Source organism: Eublepharis macularius, chromosome 9 (assembly GCF_028583425.1).
Source record: "Eublepharis macularius isolate TG4126 chromosome 9, MPM_Emac_v1.0, whole genome shotgun sequence".
NCBI classification, from domain to species: Eukaryota; Metazoa; Chordata; class Lepidosauria; order Squamata; family Eublepharidae; genus Eublepharis; species Eublepharis macularius.
The window spans coordinates 12,632,371-12,650,738 of NC_072798.1; the positions used below are offsets into that span (position 1 = coordinate 12,632,371).

Genomic DNA, 18,368 nt, shown 5'->3' on the forward strand with positions numbered 1-18,368 from the left:
AAAGTTCTCAACGTTCAATAGAAATGACCCTAGATGTATCTAGAACATATTTTCTTGTCTAAGAGGAAACCTCAGCTACTCCCATTCATCTCTTCAGCCCTTTTGCCTCAGCCACCCACTGTATCTTCTTAACATGAATTGCCCCGCAGTACGAATGCAACATAATTCATCGCTGTTGTTCAGCTTAGAAACTTGTTTTGCATGCACTTACTATGGCTCTGAGTTCATGTCCTTCATCATTGGTTTTTATTTCCTCTTTGGCTTTACAAACCTATCAAGGTAAAAGGACCACAAAAAAAAATTCCTAACCATCATGCATTAGGGTTGCCAGCTCCAAGTTAGGAAATTCCTGAAGATCTGGGGGATGAAACCTGGAGAAAGTGGTGTTTGGGGAGGGAAAGGACCTTGGCATGGCATAATTCCATAGGGTCCACCCCAAAAGTAGCCATTTTCTGCAGGTGATCTCTGTGGCCTGGAGACCAGTTGTAATTCCAGGAGATCTCCAGCCACTACCTGGAGGCTGGCAACCCTATCATGCATGCATTGGTAGGTAAGGGGCTTCCAAAGCTTTGGTTGCTGAAAATTTGAAACGAAAAGAAATTGGCACAACAAAATTAGGTCAAACCTTCGATTAATCTTTTCTCCTCCAACATTAGGCAATTCGGGGTGCCTGAGGGCAAATTTCAGCGACAACCATATAACTGTCTTTTTTATATGAGTGTAGCTAGCATGGTTAATCGCAAAGAATCTTGGGAAATGTAGTTTGATGGGGACACTGAGATTCCACTGCTGGAAATCCCTCTTATAGAATCACAGTTCTCAGAGTGCCCCGAGACGAGAGAATACCCTATGCAGGCCTATTTTTATGGCTCTCCTTGCACAGAAAGAGAGGGCTGAAAAGAAGATCTGTAGGCATGGCTGTTTCGTCCAATGACTTGTGAAAGCAGCAGCCACTACAGCCAGTGGCAGGCTTCTTGCTATAGAATGCCTCTTTATAGGGTATGGGCTGCATGGAACCAGGCTAAGTTGGGGCACGTAACAGTGCTTGGCTGGTTCCTTCATGTCTTTGCACCTTGCAGGTCACGGTTTTGGGAAAGAGTCAAGAGAGAGTTATTTTTTGTGGCCTATTGGACTTCGTGAGAACGTGCGTGCGGCATTTCAGTCTCAGCCGCCTGCTGTTGATTCTATGCACTGAAATGTCTATTTAGTCTATTACTGAGCTACAATGCGGTGCATGCAAAATAGGCACCTGCTTTCCATGATTTTCAGCACGAAGGGTGTGAAACTTTTTGCAAGAGATAGTTGGGGGATGCTCCTGTGCCTCGATCGATTCATGGGTAGTTGACCAGTTGGAGTAGATCGGAGGCAGGGTTGTGAAAATGAAAATCAGTCCCACTGCAAGGAATGCAGTGCAGATGAACAACGTTCACATCTGGCTGTGCATCCAGATGTGGGCATAGTTCTTCCACATAATATTGCTTTCAGTAGATATATTCACATATAGATCCCCATTCACTCCCAATTAGTAGTACCTTTGTGGAAGCGGAGCTGGTCTAGCGCACAGGTTTTATCATGCAGTTCTGGTAGGCAATGAAAACAACCACCCATTGTGGCAAGTCAAAGAATACCAACTCCTTTCCCTGGGCAATACTGTCACAAAGTCAGCTTTGATTGGGTAGATAGTGCCAAGACATCATCGTATTTGTGATCCCTGATTGGCTAGAATTCGACAGTGACCTACTACTTTCAAGTTACACCAAAAAAATATGAGCTGCTTGTACAAACAATGTTTGTGAATAACCATGAAGGAATACACAAAAAGTGAAAAGTTGTGGTTTGTTTGGTTTTTTTAATGTGTGCACATTCTCTTCTTCGGCCTTCCAAGAAAAACTTTGCAACACAAAATTTTGGTGCAACACTCTTTTAATGTATCATTTTTAGTTTGCATATGACTCTGTGACCTTATTCTGTACTATTGATGCTTCAGTGTTTCTGGGTTTCCATCTGGCATTTTGTCTCTGTTAATGTCGAACTCAGTAAAAAGTTCAGCGGTAATTACTATGTCAGTTAAGTCAATTCTGGCTCACTGTGAACTGTACCAGAGACTGCGGACTGGGGCAATTATTATTATACTTACGCAAGAGCTTGGGGGTTCCACTTCTGTTGATGGGCCACTTAATAAAAAATGATGGAAACAAATACGTCTGTTTCTTTGGCTCGTCTCCCCTCTTATCCTGAACTCTCGAGGCAGGTCAAAACAATTCACACAGAAACCAGAACGTCATAATAAGTTTATAGTTTATTAGGGATCTCTGGACTAGCTCAGACTGATAAATGTTGTCTGAAATGGGTTAACAACAAAATCTTCAAGCTATTTCAAGTCCAATGTTTGAGGGTCGGGGGTGGTGGTGGCTGAAACTGACTGTTTGGAATACAAGATAAGCAGTGTGAGAAAAAGCCGAGATTTCCCCTTCAAATGTTTTAGCTGAAACCCCATTTTAGCGATTCTCTCATCAGGGCTGGATTCTTCAAATATTTCTAGGCTGTGGTCAGACTGGGTGACATGGTGGGAGGGAAACAAAAAAGGGAAACACAAGAAGAAACCAAGCTGGTTCTCAAACCATTATTGGGGGTCAGTTCGGAATAATTCCAAAGTGGATAGATCTGTAATTTCTAAAGGTTAATAAACAGCCAAAGATACGTCTGGTTAGTCCAGAACTGCATGGGAAGTTCATCCACCATCCCTCACCTGCACCCTGTGGCCTTCCAGGAGCATCTCTCCATTCCCTCTCTGCTACCCACACCTGCCCTAGGCTCTATGGGAGGCATTGGTCCTGCTTCCCCTCTACCTTCCCCCTTTCCTTCAACATTGTACCTCCTCTGTCCATCAGGTTTTTGCACCTCCACCTTCTTGGCCCAGTGTTGACTTTTCTCATTTACCTCCTTCCTGCCTTCCCACAAAGTCTCCCTGTCTGCCCAGCACTTCTTTTCCCTTGCTACCAAAAGCATACAACTTGTTCTGCGCATGGGCCCTGTACAAGGTTCACCTTACCAGCTCTCTTTTCTCAAAGGCCCTTTATGACTGCTCTTCTTGAGTCAGGGCTCTGTTTCCTTTCCCTGATTCCTTCTCCTCAGCCAACTTCCTACTTGGCCTCCTCCTCCTTCCTGCTCCTTGTATCGCTTCCCCTCAGCCTCCCTACTTAATCTAATACCACATTCCTGCTTATAGAGTATAGCTCCATTTGACTGTGGGTTGGATCCAGACTATATTTTCCACTAAAGCAATGGGGAGGAGTAATTTCTGCCAGGTCTTCCCTCCGCAGATCTGCAATTTGGCCTTTGTGCCATTCCTGAGCACCCCCTGAGAAACATTTCAGGGAGAGATAAGTGGGCGGTAGCAGGAGGGGGCAGAAAAGGTCTGTCTCACTGATAAGAGTGCCTTCCATTAGCAGAAAACTTAAGTCTCTCTCTACACGAGATGCCTAGACATGTGTTCGTCAAGTGTCAGGAGACACAATGTTAGCTGTAAGCATAATTTAAAAAAACAGAGCCGGCAGAGATCGCTCCTCAGAGGGTTTGTTAATTTCATCTCTGTGTCCCAAAGGCTCTGTCAATTTCACCTTTCCAGTCTAAAACTGTGTGGGATCGCAACCAGAGGGCAGAGAGGAATGGAAATGGGCTGCAGCTGCCTTCCAGACCTGGGCTTGGACCTGGAAAGGTGATAATGGGCTGAAGTTTCCCTTCTGGCATTTCACATTCCCTTCACACAGATCCAATGTATAGCAAAGCCTTTGCCCTGCCACCGGCTCTGTCTTTTTAAACTACCCTTCCTGGCTACCATTGCAGCTCCCAACACATGTTCTTCACGTGTCAGATGTCTCATGCAGAGAGACTCTTAGAGTGGAAATACACATTACTAAACACCTGTGGAAGTTCAAATGCTAGATTTTATGTGTGGTCCTCCATTCACGCGCAACCTATTTTTGCTCGGTGCACGTGCATGCCGCTTTCATGGGATCGCCCTGTGTGTGATTGCATTTGCAAGTGAGTACACAGGACAGGGCGCCAATTCAGCTCTGGTTTTGCAGCGAGAACTCTCAGGGATGGATGGCTCCTCTTGACGTGCCAATTTGCACTTATTTAAGGTGTGAGAAAGTGTCAAGATCTGCATTTCGATGAATGGATGTGGGAGGTGGGGGAAACTTGGAATTTTGGCAGTTTCAAACAGAGAAATTTTTTTGTCAATGATATCAAACGCGTGAATGTTTGAGTGACTGCATGGGAAGTCGGAGGGGGAAACACGTGAAATAAGGTTCACTTGAGCATCCTTAGGTACTTTGTAATGTCTATTTCCACCCTTAGTTTGGATCCAACCTTGTATCTCTCTCTCTCTCCCACACTGATCTTTCCCCTTACCTTGCAGAAATGGCACCATTTGTCAGTATTCTAACTCCAACCAGTTAGAATGTCCAATTCCAGCCCACTAAAGCCTCCAACAAGTTGTTAGGAGGCAGTAGGGCTCCCAAGACATGAATTGTTATCCAGCGCTTGTTCATAATGCTCAATTTTTCCTTAGAAGTAGGCCTTGTTGCTTTCAATGGCGCTTACCTGGAAACCAACATTTCCACACAACCATTTTGGGTGCGTTTCATTTGCAGTCCTTAATCTTCCCTCAAATATTGCATTCGTGTTTTGGAGAAACTATTTTCCTAGCACTCAAAATGCACGGCTTTTGTACCTGGGGAAAAGGCATTTCCTTCCCCTGCTTTACACATTAACTACCAATAAAGCTGTTGCACGGGCTGCAGTTTTATCAGTGACTCAGCTCTTGTCGTCAGGCAAATTTTCAAGTGAGTAGGAGCCCACACGAAGGTGGCAACAGAAGGCTTGGTATGAGCTTGGCAGTCAAGGGAGCTGACATGTAATCCAGCAGGTAAGTCAAGAGGCAGGCAGGGGCAGTGAGGTGTGGTGGCTGCTCAGACCGAAGGGCAAGGCTCAAGACCAAGGTTTGGGAGGGTCAGGTGGCATCCCCTTGGTCCCTTGAGTCTCCTGAGCATTCCCACCATCTGCGGTAGTAGCATCTAAGTACAGCAGAGAGCAAGGAGCCCGTAACTGCCACAGTGATGCACAATAAGGCATCTGGGGTTGGCTGCCAGAGGCCCTCTGTTCGAAACTCCATAGCACCTAATGCTCCATGCAGTAAACATTTGCTTGTAGTGCAGAAGATAACAGACAAGAACCTGAACTATGAATCAAAATGATTGGGGGTGGATTCTAGTTCAAACCGAATATTCAGATCTTCGTTAAACAACTGAAAACAACTAAAAGTTCAGATCCGAACACAAAACTGGATATTCCATCATTCACTATCAAGAGAAATTTCCATTTTTTAAAAGTGTCCTTAGGAGGTTCTGTGTGTTGAAAGAACGTCCTCAAGTTCAGCTGAGAACAATTGACCAAAACTGTAAGTTCTGAAATTCAAATATTGGCTTGGAGCCAAACGGAGGGATCCAAATATGCCCTTCTGCTGATGGACGGAGACTTCTGTAAGCAGAATTGCAGCTTTGGATCCAATTTAGATCCAGCCCGTTTTAGATTTTTGCAATCTGACTCGTAACATTTTGAAAATATACCAGAAAGCAAATGAGATTTAATTTCACTTCACATCTGTGTATGATTCAATCTACGTTATACCTCTCCCATTTTGCTGGATCCTAGTCCGGGGGGAGAAAAAGAAGGATCGGGACAGGAGAGCAATTGTTCCCACCTTCTCTGTTGTAGGTCTAGGCTCATGGAAAGCATGATTTTTTCTGGGAAAAGAGGGCTTTTTTTCTGGGAAAAGAGGTGGTGGAACTCAGTGGGTTGCCCTCAGAGAAAATGGTCACATGGCTGGTGGCCCTGCCCCCTGATCTCCAGACAGAGGGAAGTTTAGATTGCCCTCCACGCCATGGCGCGGAGGGCAATCTAAACTCCCCTCTGTCTGGAGATCAGGGGGCGGGGCCACCAGCCATGTGACCATTTTCAAGAGGTTCCGGAACTCCGTTCCACCGTGTTCCAGCTGAAAAAAAAGCCCTGATTGTTACAACAAAACTAAGAGTGTACAACTAATAAGAATCAAAAATCTAATCTACACTAGGTGCAAACTGGAAGAAAGCCAGAAGATCATATTTGCTATGCTTAATGAGGTTGTGTGCTGGATTTGGAATTTGTCTTTCAACAATTTTGTTTTTTTCCCATTCAGATTACCATTCTGTCTTATAAAAAATTCTGTTAAGAAAGTACTGATTTTATCAATTTGACAAGATAAGGAAAACAAAAGCATCGTTTTAAGAAACGAGTCTAAGCCTGCTGCTGGTTTTAAATGATCAGAAATATATAAAGATGATCACCAACAAGTGTAGCAGGAAGTTGAAATCTGTACATATGTAATCCAATAGACTTTGATTGCAGTCTGAAAATGGGAGTGTTGTCTCTCATTTTAACTGTGCCTCACAATAGTGGCTAAAAGACTTTTGAATTAGCCTCAGACTGACAGAAGAGGAATTTATAGGGGTGATCATGAGCATATCTGTACTTACAGAATGGAAGCTTAATTTATATATATGGCATTATAAAATGCTCAATGCATTTTGGTTTGTTTTAAAGACAGCAGCAGGCTTATTAGCTATACCAATAACAGTAGTTTTCTCTTCCCATAAACCTTCCATGTTTTCAGACAGTAGGACACTTTAATCCTGCCCTACCCATTTTCCAGCATCAGGGATACAAAAACAAAAGCCAGCATACAATCCTAATGTTTAATGTGCTCTTCTAAATGTCTTTTGCTACCTCCAATAAAGGGAGGGAAGGAAAACTATATCATCAAAACTATTTTAAAAGAAGCAGGACATGGAGATATTTCAGACATTTAGCTTACATAGCATCATGAACACTCCCCTAATGACTTGTGGTTGTCATTTGACCTTCAGGGTGATACGTGTACAGCTGAGCAGGTGGTGCCCATGCGAGGCCAGAGTTAATCAGTTCCTGTATTCTCCATGCTGCTTCTTTTTCTCTTGGGGCACAGCGTTGATGCCAAAAGGAGATTTTATGTTCTGCCTATCCCTCTCAGCCTCTTCTTCCTCATCATACCTTTCATCCTCATCTTCAACCTCCTCATCACTTTGATGGGGACTGTTGTGCTGAGACACAGCCGGTGAAGGGGGGTACCGATGAAGGACGGGGAAATCGGAATCCTTCAGTCTGAAAGATAGATGAAAGAAATTGAATCAAACACAGTTCTCCCTTGCCTATATTCCGCAATGCTGGAGAAAGCTGGAACAAGATCTACCAAGCGCTCAAATCTTGGAGGACCCAAGAGATACTGTGTCACTTGAACCATGGGGACAGAAATGGTTTCAACTAGGGAGAGAAATGAGACGGTCTCAGGAAGGAGGACCAAAACCAGTGAATACAGCCCTAGGGAGTACAGAAGCAATCCTTCCCCTTCAAATTCCCCTTCTCTTGCCTCCACACAATCCCTATGGATAACAGCTAGGATTATCAACATCAAAGTGGAACCTGCAGTTCTCCCACAACTGATCTCCAGTTCACAAGAGATGAGTTCCGATAAGCTTAGGAGGGCAGACTCTATGATATATCATAGAAACTAGGAGAAATGGAAATCCTAGAAAGGTATCAGATCCCTGTTGAGCTCCTTCCCTTCCCCAAACTCCACCCTCCCCAGGCACCTCCCCAGATCTCCAGGAATTTCCCACGCCAGAGCTGGCAACCCCAGAACACCGGCTTTCTAGCACTTCTTCTGCCCAGGCCAGAGACCTGAATAATAGATGGGTGAGTAAGTGTGCATATGATTATCCTAGAGCCTAAGGTGACTTCCAGGATTCTATAACTCTAGCTTAAAGCTGAACCAAATTTTTGAGAATTATGATTTTTCGTATCTAAATGTGCATGCCCAATGACTATAAGCCGAACAGCTAATCAAGTCTCAAGAAAACTGGAAATTTCTCTCTTTTTGCCACAGTCCTTCTCTCAATGGATGATGCTGGGCTGAACAGTCTGTCTATCCTACCTAAGAGGGTTGTTGTGAAAATAAAATGAAGCCTGGAGGATAAAAATGTAACAACAGCAACAACAACATTCGATTTATATACCACCCTTCAGAATGACTTAACACCCACTCAGAGTGGTTTACAAACTATGCCATTATTATCCCCACAAAAAAACACCCTGTGAGGTGGGTGGGGCTGAGAGAGCTCTGAGAGAGCTGTGACTGACCCAAGGTCACCCAGCTGGCCTCAAGTGGAGGAGTGGGGAATGAAACCCGGTTCTCCAGATTAGAGTCCCATGCTCTTAACCACTACACCAAACTGAAAGCTAGGTGAATGTGGGGCTATATGCCACTATCCAGCCATGAGAAAGTCCCTTTGTTAGTAGCAGAAGCCTCAATTTGTGTTGTGTTCCCAACTTCTCCACCATTGCAGCTGTCAGAAATAAAATGAGAAATTAGACAAAAGGGGTGAGAACCTCTAATGGGCAGAAATATAATGAAGGCAACTGGAGAAATTCCACACCTGCTTCCTGCTCAATCCCCACCTCCACCTGATTTGGAAATTCAACCCTTCAAAGAAAAAGTTACCTTTGGAGGAGCGTTCGGTTCCATCTCAAATTTTTCAGGAAATGCTCGACTCAGAGCCAGGTGCCGGGCATGCATGTAATACTGTAACAGGAAAGGAAGATCCACACTAAGGAACCATGAGTTGCCTAGACACAGGGCTTTTTTTCAGCTGGAATGCAGTGGAATGGAGTTCTGGCACCTCTTGAAAATGGTCACATGGCCGGTGGCCTCGCCTCCTGATCTCCAGACAGAGGGGAGTTGAAATTGCCCTCTGTGCTGCTTGGTGGCGTGGAGGGCAATCTCAGCTCCCCTCTGTCTGGAGATCAGGGGGAGGGGCCACAGGCCATGTGACCATTTTCTCCGAGGGCAACCCACTGAGTTCCACCACCTCTTTTCCCAGGAAAAAAGCCCTGCCTAGACAAAATCATCGGCTTTCTGTTTTCAGAGAGAATATCTTTAGATCTGGCCCGCACAACTTAGGACTCCAAAACTGAACGCAGCCCACCTGCCATGCATTGCAGTTCTGAGTTGTTTGATCTCTCATCTGCTTTTTCAGGTCATAGGCTGGAGTTAAGGGCCAAACCAGCTGTGATGTTGAACCTGCTTGATTTGATTTCCTGACTTTTAATTTTAACAAAAGCAGCAGTTTTCCCTTTCTTTCCATTGGATTCTCTGTTAGGGGAAGAGATGTAACCTTTCCTCCCCTTCTGCTCATGGGAGGAATAATTTGGTAACTATATTACAGCTATATATTTGGGGGGGGGGGGTGCGCCTATGGATCTAACAGCAACTCTGGAAATGCCATGGTCTAAAATTCACCTCTCCCAGCATCACGTTACACCAGTCTACCTCTTCCCCAGCAATTGCTGTTGTTGACATGTCACTACACACCGTTCATGGGCTGCTCGGTATCTGAAGAAGGGGGTTTAGACTCTCACCCAGGAAATCTTTTTGGGCTCTAAGGTGCCCAAATCCTGGGCCGATTCCAGACGGCCCTCCCTGTCCCGAAACATCGTGCATCGTTGTGCAAAATATCGCGTTTTCTTGCGCGAGTTTTGCGCGAAGTTGCGCAAAAGTCGTGTGAGAAAACGCGGTATTTCGTGTTTTCTGCGCGACGATGGGGAGGGCCGTCTGGAATCGGCCCTGCTATTCTGCTCGGTAGATCACATCTTGCGTAAATCTGCTCAAGTTTGCTAGTGACCCAACTGGGCTACTAGAAGATTCAATTCATGGTTCAGCGTTCACCTAATCTGCAACCAGATCATCAGCGTGGCTGAAATTTCCCCAAGTGCTTCTTTCAGCCAGGAGGTACTATTTAATCATCATCACAGCAAATAGGATAGTCACATTCTTCATATGTGCAGGAAAAAATGGTTAGAGTTTAGGCAAATTATAATGAATCACATTATGTTGTTTTTAAAAAGGACATGGACATCTATTATAATGAATGAAGTGCCTTCAAGTCGCACCCGACTGATGGTGACCCTATAGGGTTTTCAAGGCAAGAGACAAATAGAGGTGGTTTGCCATTGCCTGTCTCTGGGTAGCAACCCTGGACTTCCTTGGTGGTCTACCATCATAATTGAGGTTGACTTGGCTTCCAAGATCTGAAGAGATCGGGCTAGCCTGGGCCATCCAGGTTGCAGCCATAATTATGATTTTTTTGCCATCAAGTCACAACTGACTTACGGTGACCCCTCATTGAGTTTTCAAGGCTCATCAGGGCTATTGAGGTTGCTGATCTTTTTAGGACACACCACTATATAGGGGTTTCTCAGAAAAGCTGTGAGCAACTGGAGTTGCATGAACCAGTCTAACATACCCTGCCTAGGTATCTCCAGTCAAGCAAGTCTGAGAGCCTCTCAGTTCGATTTCTCTGGACGATTCTTTGTCGACGTGACTGCTGGCAGAACCCATACAGAAACTGCGTCAGCTGATTGCAAGACTCATCTGGGGAGCGGTATCTCCTGTCCACAATGTAAATACCTGTAGGAGACAAGCCAGGTTAGGAAGAAGACGACGAAGAAGCTGTTGACCTTTGGAATCTTCCCTTGCCTCTGTCTTTATATATCATAACCTTTAAAAAATCCCTCTCTTTAAATTGAAGGAATCTGTATTCGGTGTAGTCAGTCTTTATTCTCCTTGTCTTCATTCTCTCTGTTTTTACTGCAGTGAATCTTTGGGCCCCAAAACTCACCCTAAAATTAAGCTGCACCTGTGGTTTATGGGAATATTCCCACATTATTCTAGGTTTAGAGAACCCCCCAAACCCTTAGTGACGATTCAGCCTTGCTCAGCTCCCAGTGTGTCTTAGGGTCAAACCACACGAGACAAAAATACACTCGAATTACACGGGAATTACAATTTGAGTGTATTTTGTAATTTGCATGTATTCGAGTGTAATTCAAGTGTAATTCATGTGTATTTTGTCTCGTGTGGTTTGACCCTGAATTCCAGGAATTTTTTCCCCTACTCAGAATGCTTTCTTCATTCACTGCAATGCGGGAAGGCAATTGTTGTATGCAAGCCAGCTCCCTCCACTGAAGTGAACGAGTACGCTCAGGAATATACAAGTGTCACATGTGCATCAGACTCCACACAGTGGTGCATCTATAAATGTATGTTTAACCAAAGCAATGCACAGGTTCAGGCACAATATGTCCCTTGCCAGGGTGACGCCATAACTCCTGGTGATGTTTTGGCAACAATCCCAGTCTGAACATCATTGCAGCAGCACTGTTGAGCTGGGAGTTGTTGCCATCTCCCTTCTTGATGCAGCATGGCATTCCAGGAGTACCAGCAGAGATGAGAGGAAGAAAAAAGAAGAACTGGCCTTCATGTATACTCCTATGGGCTTTCTTTCCATAAGTATCCAAGCCAAGCTGACCTATGTATCGAAGAGGACATTCTGTTGCTAGCCAAAGATCTAAGAGTTGTCATCTTCTCTCTCCTTGGAAAAAGATCACATCAAGGAGAGGACCAGCTTGGTCCAAGCCCTCAACCAGAAAATGTACAGCCGCTGGGAGTTTGCTTCCTTTCCTTTGTGTGCTTGAAAGAAGCTACAGAAGCAAGGAGAAGGATATTGTAGCCTTGCACATCCAGCAGAAGATAAAGTGTTATTAGGAGGTCGTACTCCTTTCCTTCGAGAAAGAACACCCCGGGACAAGGGGAAGGCCAGTTTGACAACAGCCAGACAATAAACAACTGTAGGGAACTTTGTTTCTTCTCCTGCTGACAGTAAGAACCATGTTCCAATTTGTTCCAACAGCCGGTTGCTTTAGAGAAAGAGGAGGAGTATAAAGACCAACCAGATACATGCACGTGAACATGTGAAGCTGCCGTCTACATGAAGTGGCCTTTAGACCATTAGTCCATTTGACTGGCAGAGGCTCTCCATGGTGTCTCCAGCTCCATCAATTACAATTAGATCCTTTTCATTGGAGATAATGGGGATTGAACCAGGGACCTTCTACATGCAACGCAGATGCTCTACCACTGAGCCACCTCCCCTCTCCTAAAGGAAGCAGTAACACTAGCAAGAGAAGATAACCATAGCCCCAACAGGGTATAAACATTAGTTGCTCTGGTGCGGCCAATAAAACCTGTTCCCCTTTGAGTTTGGAAACTCAATTAAAAGCAGGCCATATGGCTTCTTATCTCCACTCTTTGCAAATTCCCCAACAACACAGAGCTTTTTCTTTGGCTAGATTCAATGTTATGCCATCTGCAATCTTATATGGAAGATTTCAAAAGATACCATGTTCAGCTAGATATTGTCCTTGTAAGTTAAGTTGTATTGAAACAATTTCACATATTCTTTTTTATTGTCCTCTCTAGGTAAACATTCTTACTAAATATGTACATTCTGTTTTGGTAAATGAGATGGGACTCCTTGATTCCACTAAGATTCAATTTATTTTGAATGACTCGTTTCCAGATATAACTGAGAAGGTGGCTATATTTTTGCAATGCGCTATAAAGTTGCGTGGTGATAAGAAATAAAGACATAATTTGATGGCATATTCATCCAATTGTAATTGCAAAGCAATTTGTATCTCATGTTTCATCTTATCTATTCCTATTCCAGTAAAGGACTTCGTTTGGCCCACTGACCTCCTTCCTCTTTCTCCTTCACCACTGGGTGTCTTGTCTTTTATTTTATAAGCCCGAGTCTCATTTTCGTTTATTCTCAAAGCTTGGTGTCAGCACTATGCATTGAACTTTAATGGCTGCAAGCCAATTTGGAAGACAATTTTTAATGGAAGAGTATGAACACAAATATAAAGTGTAATAAAGAAATACAATGCCCCACTTGGGAGGTGAATATTACTCTAAGTGCAGAAGCACTGCAGTTCGTACATTCCATTGTAAAGTCATTAAACGAGAACTCAAGCAATGCAAGTCCAGGAATAAAACCCACTGCTAGCTAGCATGCTCCAAAGAGGTTTTAAGTTTGAATGGTCTCACCATAAGCTGCTGGGTCAGCCACATGTTCCTGCATAAAACAACCAAATCCAGAGAGATTGGTGGTCACGCTGGGAATGCCCATAACGGTGCACTCAGCTTGCAAAAGATAAAGAAAAACAGAAATTTTATTATTTATTACCAGTTATTATTTCTAAACAGCTAGGTTCTACACCACATGTAAAAATAAGACTCACCCGTTCTACAAGCTTGTAATCTAAGAAAAAGAAAAATCTTAGGGATTTTCTCAGGTTTGTAGAAATACCTGTCTTGAATATTCATGGCCCTAATCTGTAGATTTAAGGATCTACACTCTACAGCCTGGTTTAGAATTATATATAATGATAGCACAGTCCAATGCAGGTTCTTTCTTTAAAAAGCTATCTATTCTTGTGGCCATCATAGGGCAGTGAATTCCATACAATAATTATATAGAAAGCAGGTAAGACTGCTTACCAGGAGTGTAACCCCAGGGCTCGTAGTAAGATGGGAACACCCCAAGATGACAACCTCTGACAAACTCTTCATAGTCCATTGGTAATAACGGACTTGTTGAAGAAAGGAACTCGGGGTGCAAGATCACCTGGGGAGTTAAAAAGGTTAGTTACAGGTGCAAACAAGGTAATCCAAGTTGCAAACCTCCGCCATGTACAGCAGGGCCAGTGTTTATAAGCGCAACGGCTGTTCTGCACATGCAACAATCTGTGAGATCCCAGAATCTTTAGAAAATGATCTGTTGCTCTGCTTTACATGTAAGGCAGAGCAATAAATCCCATGAGTTGGGATTTAGACAACCCATGAGTTGTATTTTTCATCACTCATAATAGCACTGGCGGTGTGCAACAGAAATCCAGGATAACGTTGCATTCCAGTTCCTGGGCATAGTAACATCAAGGCAACGGTTTTCTCTACATATGTGGGTCAAGAAAGTGTCTCAGGGATCATGTAAGATCCTCCGAATCTTGCTCGAGGTTTAGGCCAAGATAGATAACTACGAAACATGTTTTACTTTGTTGTACCTTTTATCGACAGGTTGGCTCTAAGTTTATCCTCCCTTTGTTTAGAAGGTACCCTGGTCGATCACTGGTTTCAGCACATACTGCAAAGTTTTGTGCGGCAGCTTGTAAAATTCGTCTGAAACTCATGGCCTAACTTTTATTCATACACTTTGTAGAATTTTTAAAAATTATTTATTATTCCATTCATTTGTATCGTCCTGAATTGTATTAGTGGGAATCAAATTTAAGTTTTCTTTTGTTTGTTGCACTGGTTGGAAATTTCCCCCAAGACTTGTGTTGGTCTAAGACCCTATTAATAAAGTGATTGATTGGCCAAAGCTCTTCAGACTGCCTGGACAATGATTTGGCATCAGTTTCTGCTCCCGAGATCAAATCTTAAACAGAAGAACATGCATCTGCAACTCTTCCACTGCATCAAATACCCAAGGACCTCACTCTTGTTGACGCTTCCAGCAGAGAAGAAAGAGGACACACTCAGAAGCCATCTAGGAACAACAGCATGCATGGCGCTGTCTGTTAGAGCAGAACCACAAGTGACAAAAGGCACAGGTTGGACACTTGTCAGCTTCCCTCAAGTTTTGATGGGAAATGTAGGCGTCCTGGTCTCGCAGCTTCGCTCTCCGACTGCTGTTCAATGGACTTTTCAACTGTCACTTGTCCAACATTCCGCCAAGCTGCCTACATTTCCCATCAAAACTTGAGGGAAGCTGACAAGTGTCCAATCTGTGCCTTTTGTCACTTGTGGTTCTGCTCTTAGTCAAAGAGCAAGGCTTGGGCACTTGCCAGTTGGCCTTGGTATTCATCTGAGTCCAAACCAAGTCAAAACATTTATTTTGTGTAGGAGCTCTCCTGGGTCCTGAAAAGTCAAGCAGGAATATCTATCGTGTCCAAACGGAACCCCTGGGCTGTGTCATGTAGTGATAACATTATTGCCTCCACAGGTGGATCTAGAGGGCACGATCTTGTGGAGGTCACAAGGCTGTGGAAAGAGTCCTTTGCACTTTCCTCGATGCCCCGTTTCCCATTGCTTACTAGGATGTGGTTACAGAGGGGAGAGCCCAAATCGCAGCTTAGAGATCACAGGCTATACTGGGAGCACAGGAACCCACCGGATATCCCAGGAAGCTGAACTTCATGGGGATTACAGTTCCCATAAGGACTAGATTCCCTGGATGAACTAGGTATGCAATGCAAAGTCCCTAAGTAGGCTTCAGATCTAACCATCTCAGCTGTCCAGTAAGTAACTCAAAGCCGAAGTGGAGGGGAGTAGCAAGGTAGGTTGGAAAGATACCATCTATGTCTGAATATAAGATCCCTTTCAGATCATACCAGATCTTGAGGGGAGGGGGGGGGTTCTAGGCTTTGATTCAAACTGGGACTTAGTGAGGACTGATGTTCCCAAGCTGACAACCTCGGCTTCATAGTTCTCTTCCCTTAGCGCCTGGAACAAGACTAATTTTAGTAAGTCTAATTTTACACCTTGACGTGAATCCCGCAAGACACCTTTTCTCGTTTAGCAACTTGAAAATTTAATCTTTGCAACAATGGTAGTATAATTTCCCTTTTACTTTGATAAACAAAAACAAAAAACAAAGCCTTTTTATGTGCAAGTTGATCAGGGCCAATTGTTGTGAATGCAACAGTTTAAAAGGGGAACACCTACCTATCTGTAAGATCAAGAATGCGAGATTGTTACCTTAACTCGATCTGTCCGACCATTGAAAAGCCCGATGCGTCTGATAGTGTTGAGGATTGGGTCATTAGAATCGTCGACCATGTTGTGTGTTGTCACCGGAGGAAGGCTCTGTCGCTGCAGTGGAACAAAAGAGGGAAAAGAAGTGAGAGGGTCCCAGTGACAGACAAAAGCATGACAACTATCTTATGCTCATAGCCAGTGGGGGGATCCACTCTCCAAAGAACCAGAGTATTTATAGTAGTGGCCACATTGTCATGAAACTCCATCCTCAGCAAAGCCTCGGAGCATGTTTGTCACATTGTAGGGAGATGCAATTTTAGCTGGGAAGCATAGTTTTAAAAGACAGTGCTAGTGGAGATCGCTCCTCAGAGGGTTTGTTAATTTCATCTTCACCTCCTGGAAGGCTCTGTCAGTTTCACCTCTTCAGTCAAGAACTGTGTGGAATTGCAACCAGAGGGCAGCGAGGAATAGAAATGGGCTGGAGCTGCCTTTCAGAGCTGGGCTTGGGTCTGGAGAGGTTATAATGGGCTGAAGTTTCCCTTCTGGCATTTCACATCCCCTCCACACATCTCCAGTGCATAGCAAAGCCTTTGCCCTGACACCGGGTCTGTCTTTTTAAACTACCCTTCCTAGCTAACATTGCATCTCCCGACATACGTTCTTCACGTAGAGAGACTCTTAGAACAATAAAGCTTTGGGGTTATTTTAAAGAAACTGGTATACGCTTAAAATTTCCGCAGACAGTTGGCTTGGATGGGGAAGCGTATGTAACAGTACTTTGATATGTAATTTTATGCTGTTTTTAAGCTTTGGCTTTAAAAATGTTTACATTTATAGTACACTCTGTTTGGTTTTACTGTATTATATTATTATATATTGTGAGAATTGTGCCCATCTGTTAAAACACAGGGCTCTAAATCGCACAGGTAAATCTAGGAAGTTAGATTAGACGTCTGGGTTGGCTGCAATCGGATTGGACTAAGTCAGCCTCGTGGGGCAGGAAGTTCAAACAGTAGAGCCTGCAGCATGATTATCATAGGGTGTGGGTCAAGTCCAACATAGCACACAACTGGCCTGGGGCAGGGTGGGATTTAGGGGGAGCGCATGGAGCTGGTGGTAGTGGCAGTGTGGGCAGCCACCAGAAACAGCAATGCTCAGCGCGGAGGCCGGACCAGGCAGGAGGTGGCATGGCCCCATTGCACTTCTCAGCCCTCCCTGCCCCACAGCTCATACTCCTTCCCCAATTTGCCCACCATGTCCCCAGCACAGGCATTGGTGGAGATAGATGGGGAACACCTTATGCACAAGCATGGGTGAGGCAGGGGCGGCCCACCTTCTGCCCCAGACACCTTCTGCCGTGCTCCTCTTGCCTCCGTCACCCAAGAACTTCACCAAGTAGCGGGCGAGCCTGCTCCCCTTCCCTTAGCTTGCCTCGCCAGCAGAGGAGCAAGTGCCTTGCTGGGCAGCACCCACAGTCTCCTGCCCGAGCTCTTTCTGGCCAGGCTAGTGGTTGGGAGCCCTGCGTGGTCCTGGGAGCACGCACATGTGCTTTGTGCACGTGCACATGGTAACAGGGGTGCCACCTGACTGGAGTTGCCTGGGTGCTGGCAACCCACACTACCGCGCTGGCCTGGAGGGCAGGAAGCAGAGTTACAGACAGTGGATCACGTCAGAAATAGCAAACCATCAATCTGAGGAGGAAGAGGCAGGTTTGTAATCAAGCAAGAAGTCAAGCCCTCAGCACCCAGTCCAGAGAAGGAAGAACAGCAGAGATCTGTCCACTACACACAATCTATCTGGATCAATGAATTATGGCCTGAGCTTTTGTTGACCAGAGATCACTTTCTGGTCACCCTGAGAGATCCCTGTCTTTCGGTGCTACATCTCTGAAGATGCCATTCACAGCTGCTGGCGAAACGTCAGGAACTACAATGCCAAGACCACGGCAATACAGCCCGGAAAACCCACAACAGCCAGAGATCACTTTGTTGGATTTTAAAGAAATCTATCATAAAAGTTATTAACTAGAAAAGTCCAGCATGCCTACAATGATTTATTTCAACTAGCCTCACTGGGAAAGCTGTCCCCTCCCAAAGATGTCGGCTGTCTCAGTTCCTGGAGGGAGATTAACGCTTTCTAGAAAAATAACTAAGATTGCCAGGCCAAGTCTGGAAACCAGCTGGAGGTCTTGAAGGGGAGGGGGAACAATGTGTGTGTGACATCGCTACATCACTTTCAGGTACAACTGGGAAGTGACAAAGGGGAGCTCTAGGAATCACTGCGATTCACAACCTGGAAGTGACAAAGGGGAGCTCTAGGAATCACTGCGATTCACAACCCGGAAGTGACAAAGGGGAGCTCTAGGAATCACTGCGATTCACAACCTGGAAGTGACAAAGGGGAGCTCTAGGAATCACTGCGATTCACAACCTGGAAGTGACAAAGGGGAGCTCTAGGAATCTCTGCGATTCACAACCCGGAAGTGACAAAGGGGAGCTCTAGGAATCACTGCGATTCACAACCTGGAAGTGACAAAGGGGAGCTCTAGGAATCACTGCGATTCACAACCTGG

The 18,368-nt window shown here is 44.8% G+C and overlaps 1 protein-coding gene across 1 annotated transcript in view; it reads right to left on the minus strand.

Annotated features, from left to right (window-relative positions):
- Positions 1–6,036: 6,036 nt before the first annotated feature.
- The window catches only part of GYS2 (glycogen synthase 2), a 63,050-nt gene continuing 50,718 nt past the window's right edge, over positions 6,037–18,368 (minus strand). Inside the window, 7 exon segments of the mRNA XM_054988683.1 lie at positions 6,037–7,205; positions 7,207–7,242; positions 8,639–8,719; positions 10,440–10,603; positions 13,085–13,180; positions 13,538–13,664; positions 15,797–15,910. Of these exon segments, the coding sequence (XP_054844658.1) occupies positions 7,020–7,205; positions 7,207–7,242; positions 8,639–8,719; positions 10,440–10,603; positions 13,085–13,180; positions 13,538–13,664; positions 15,797–15,910 (804 nt within the window). The 3' untranslated portion in view covers positions 6,037–7,019.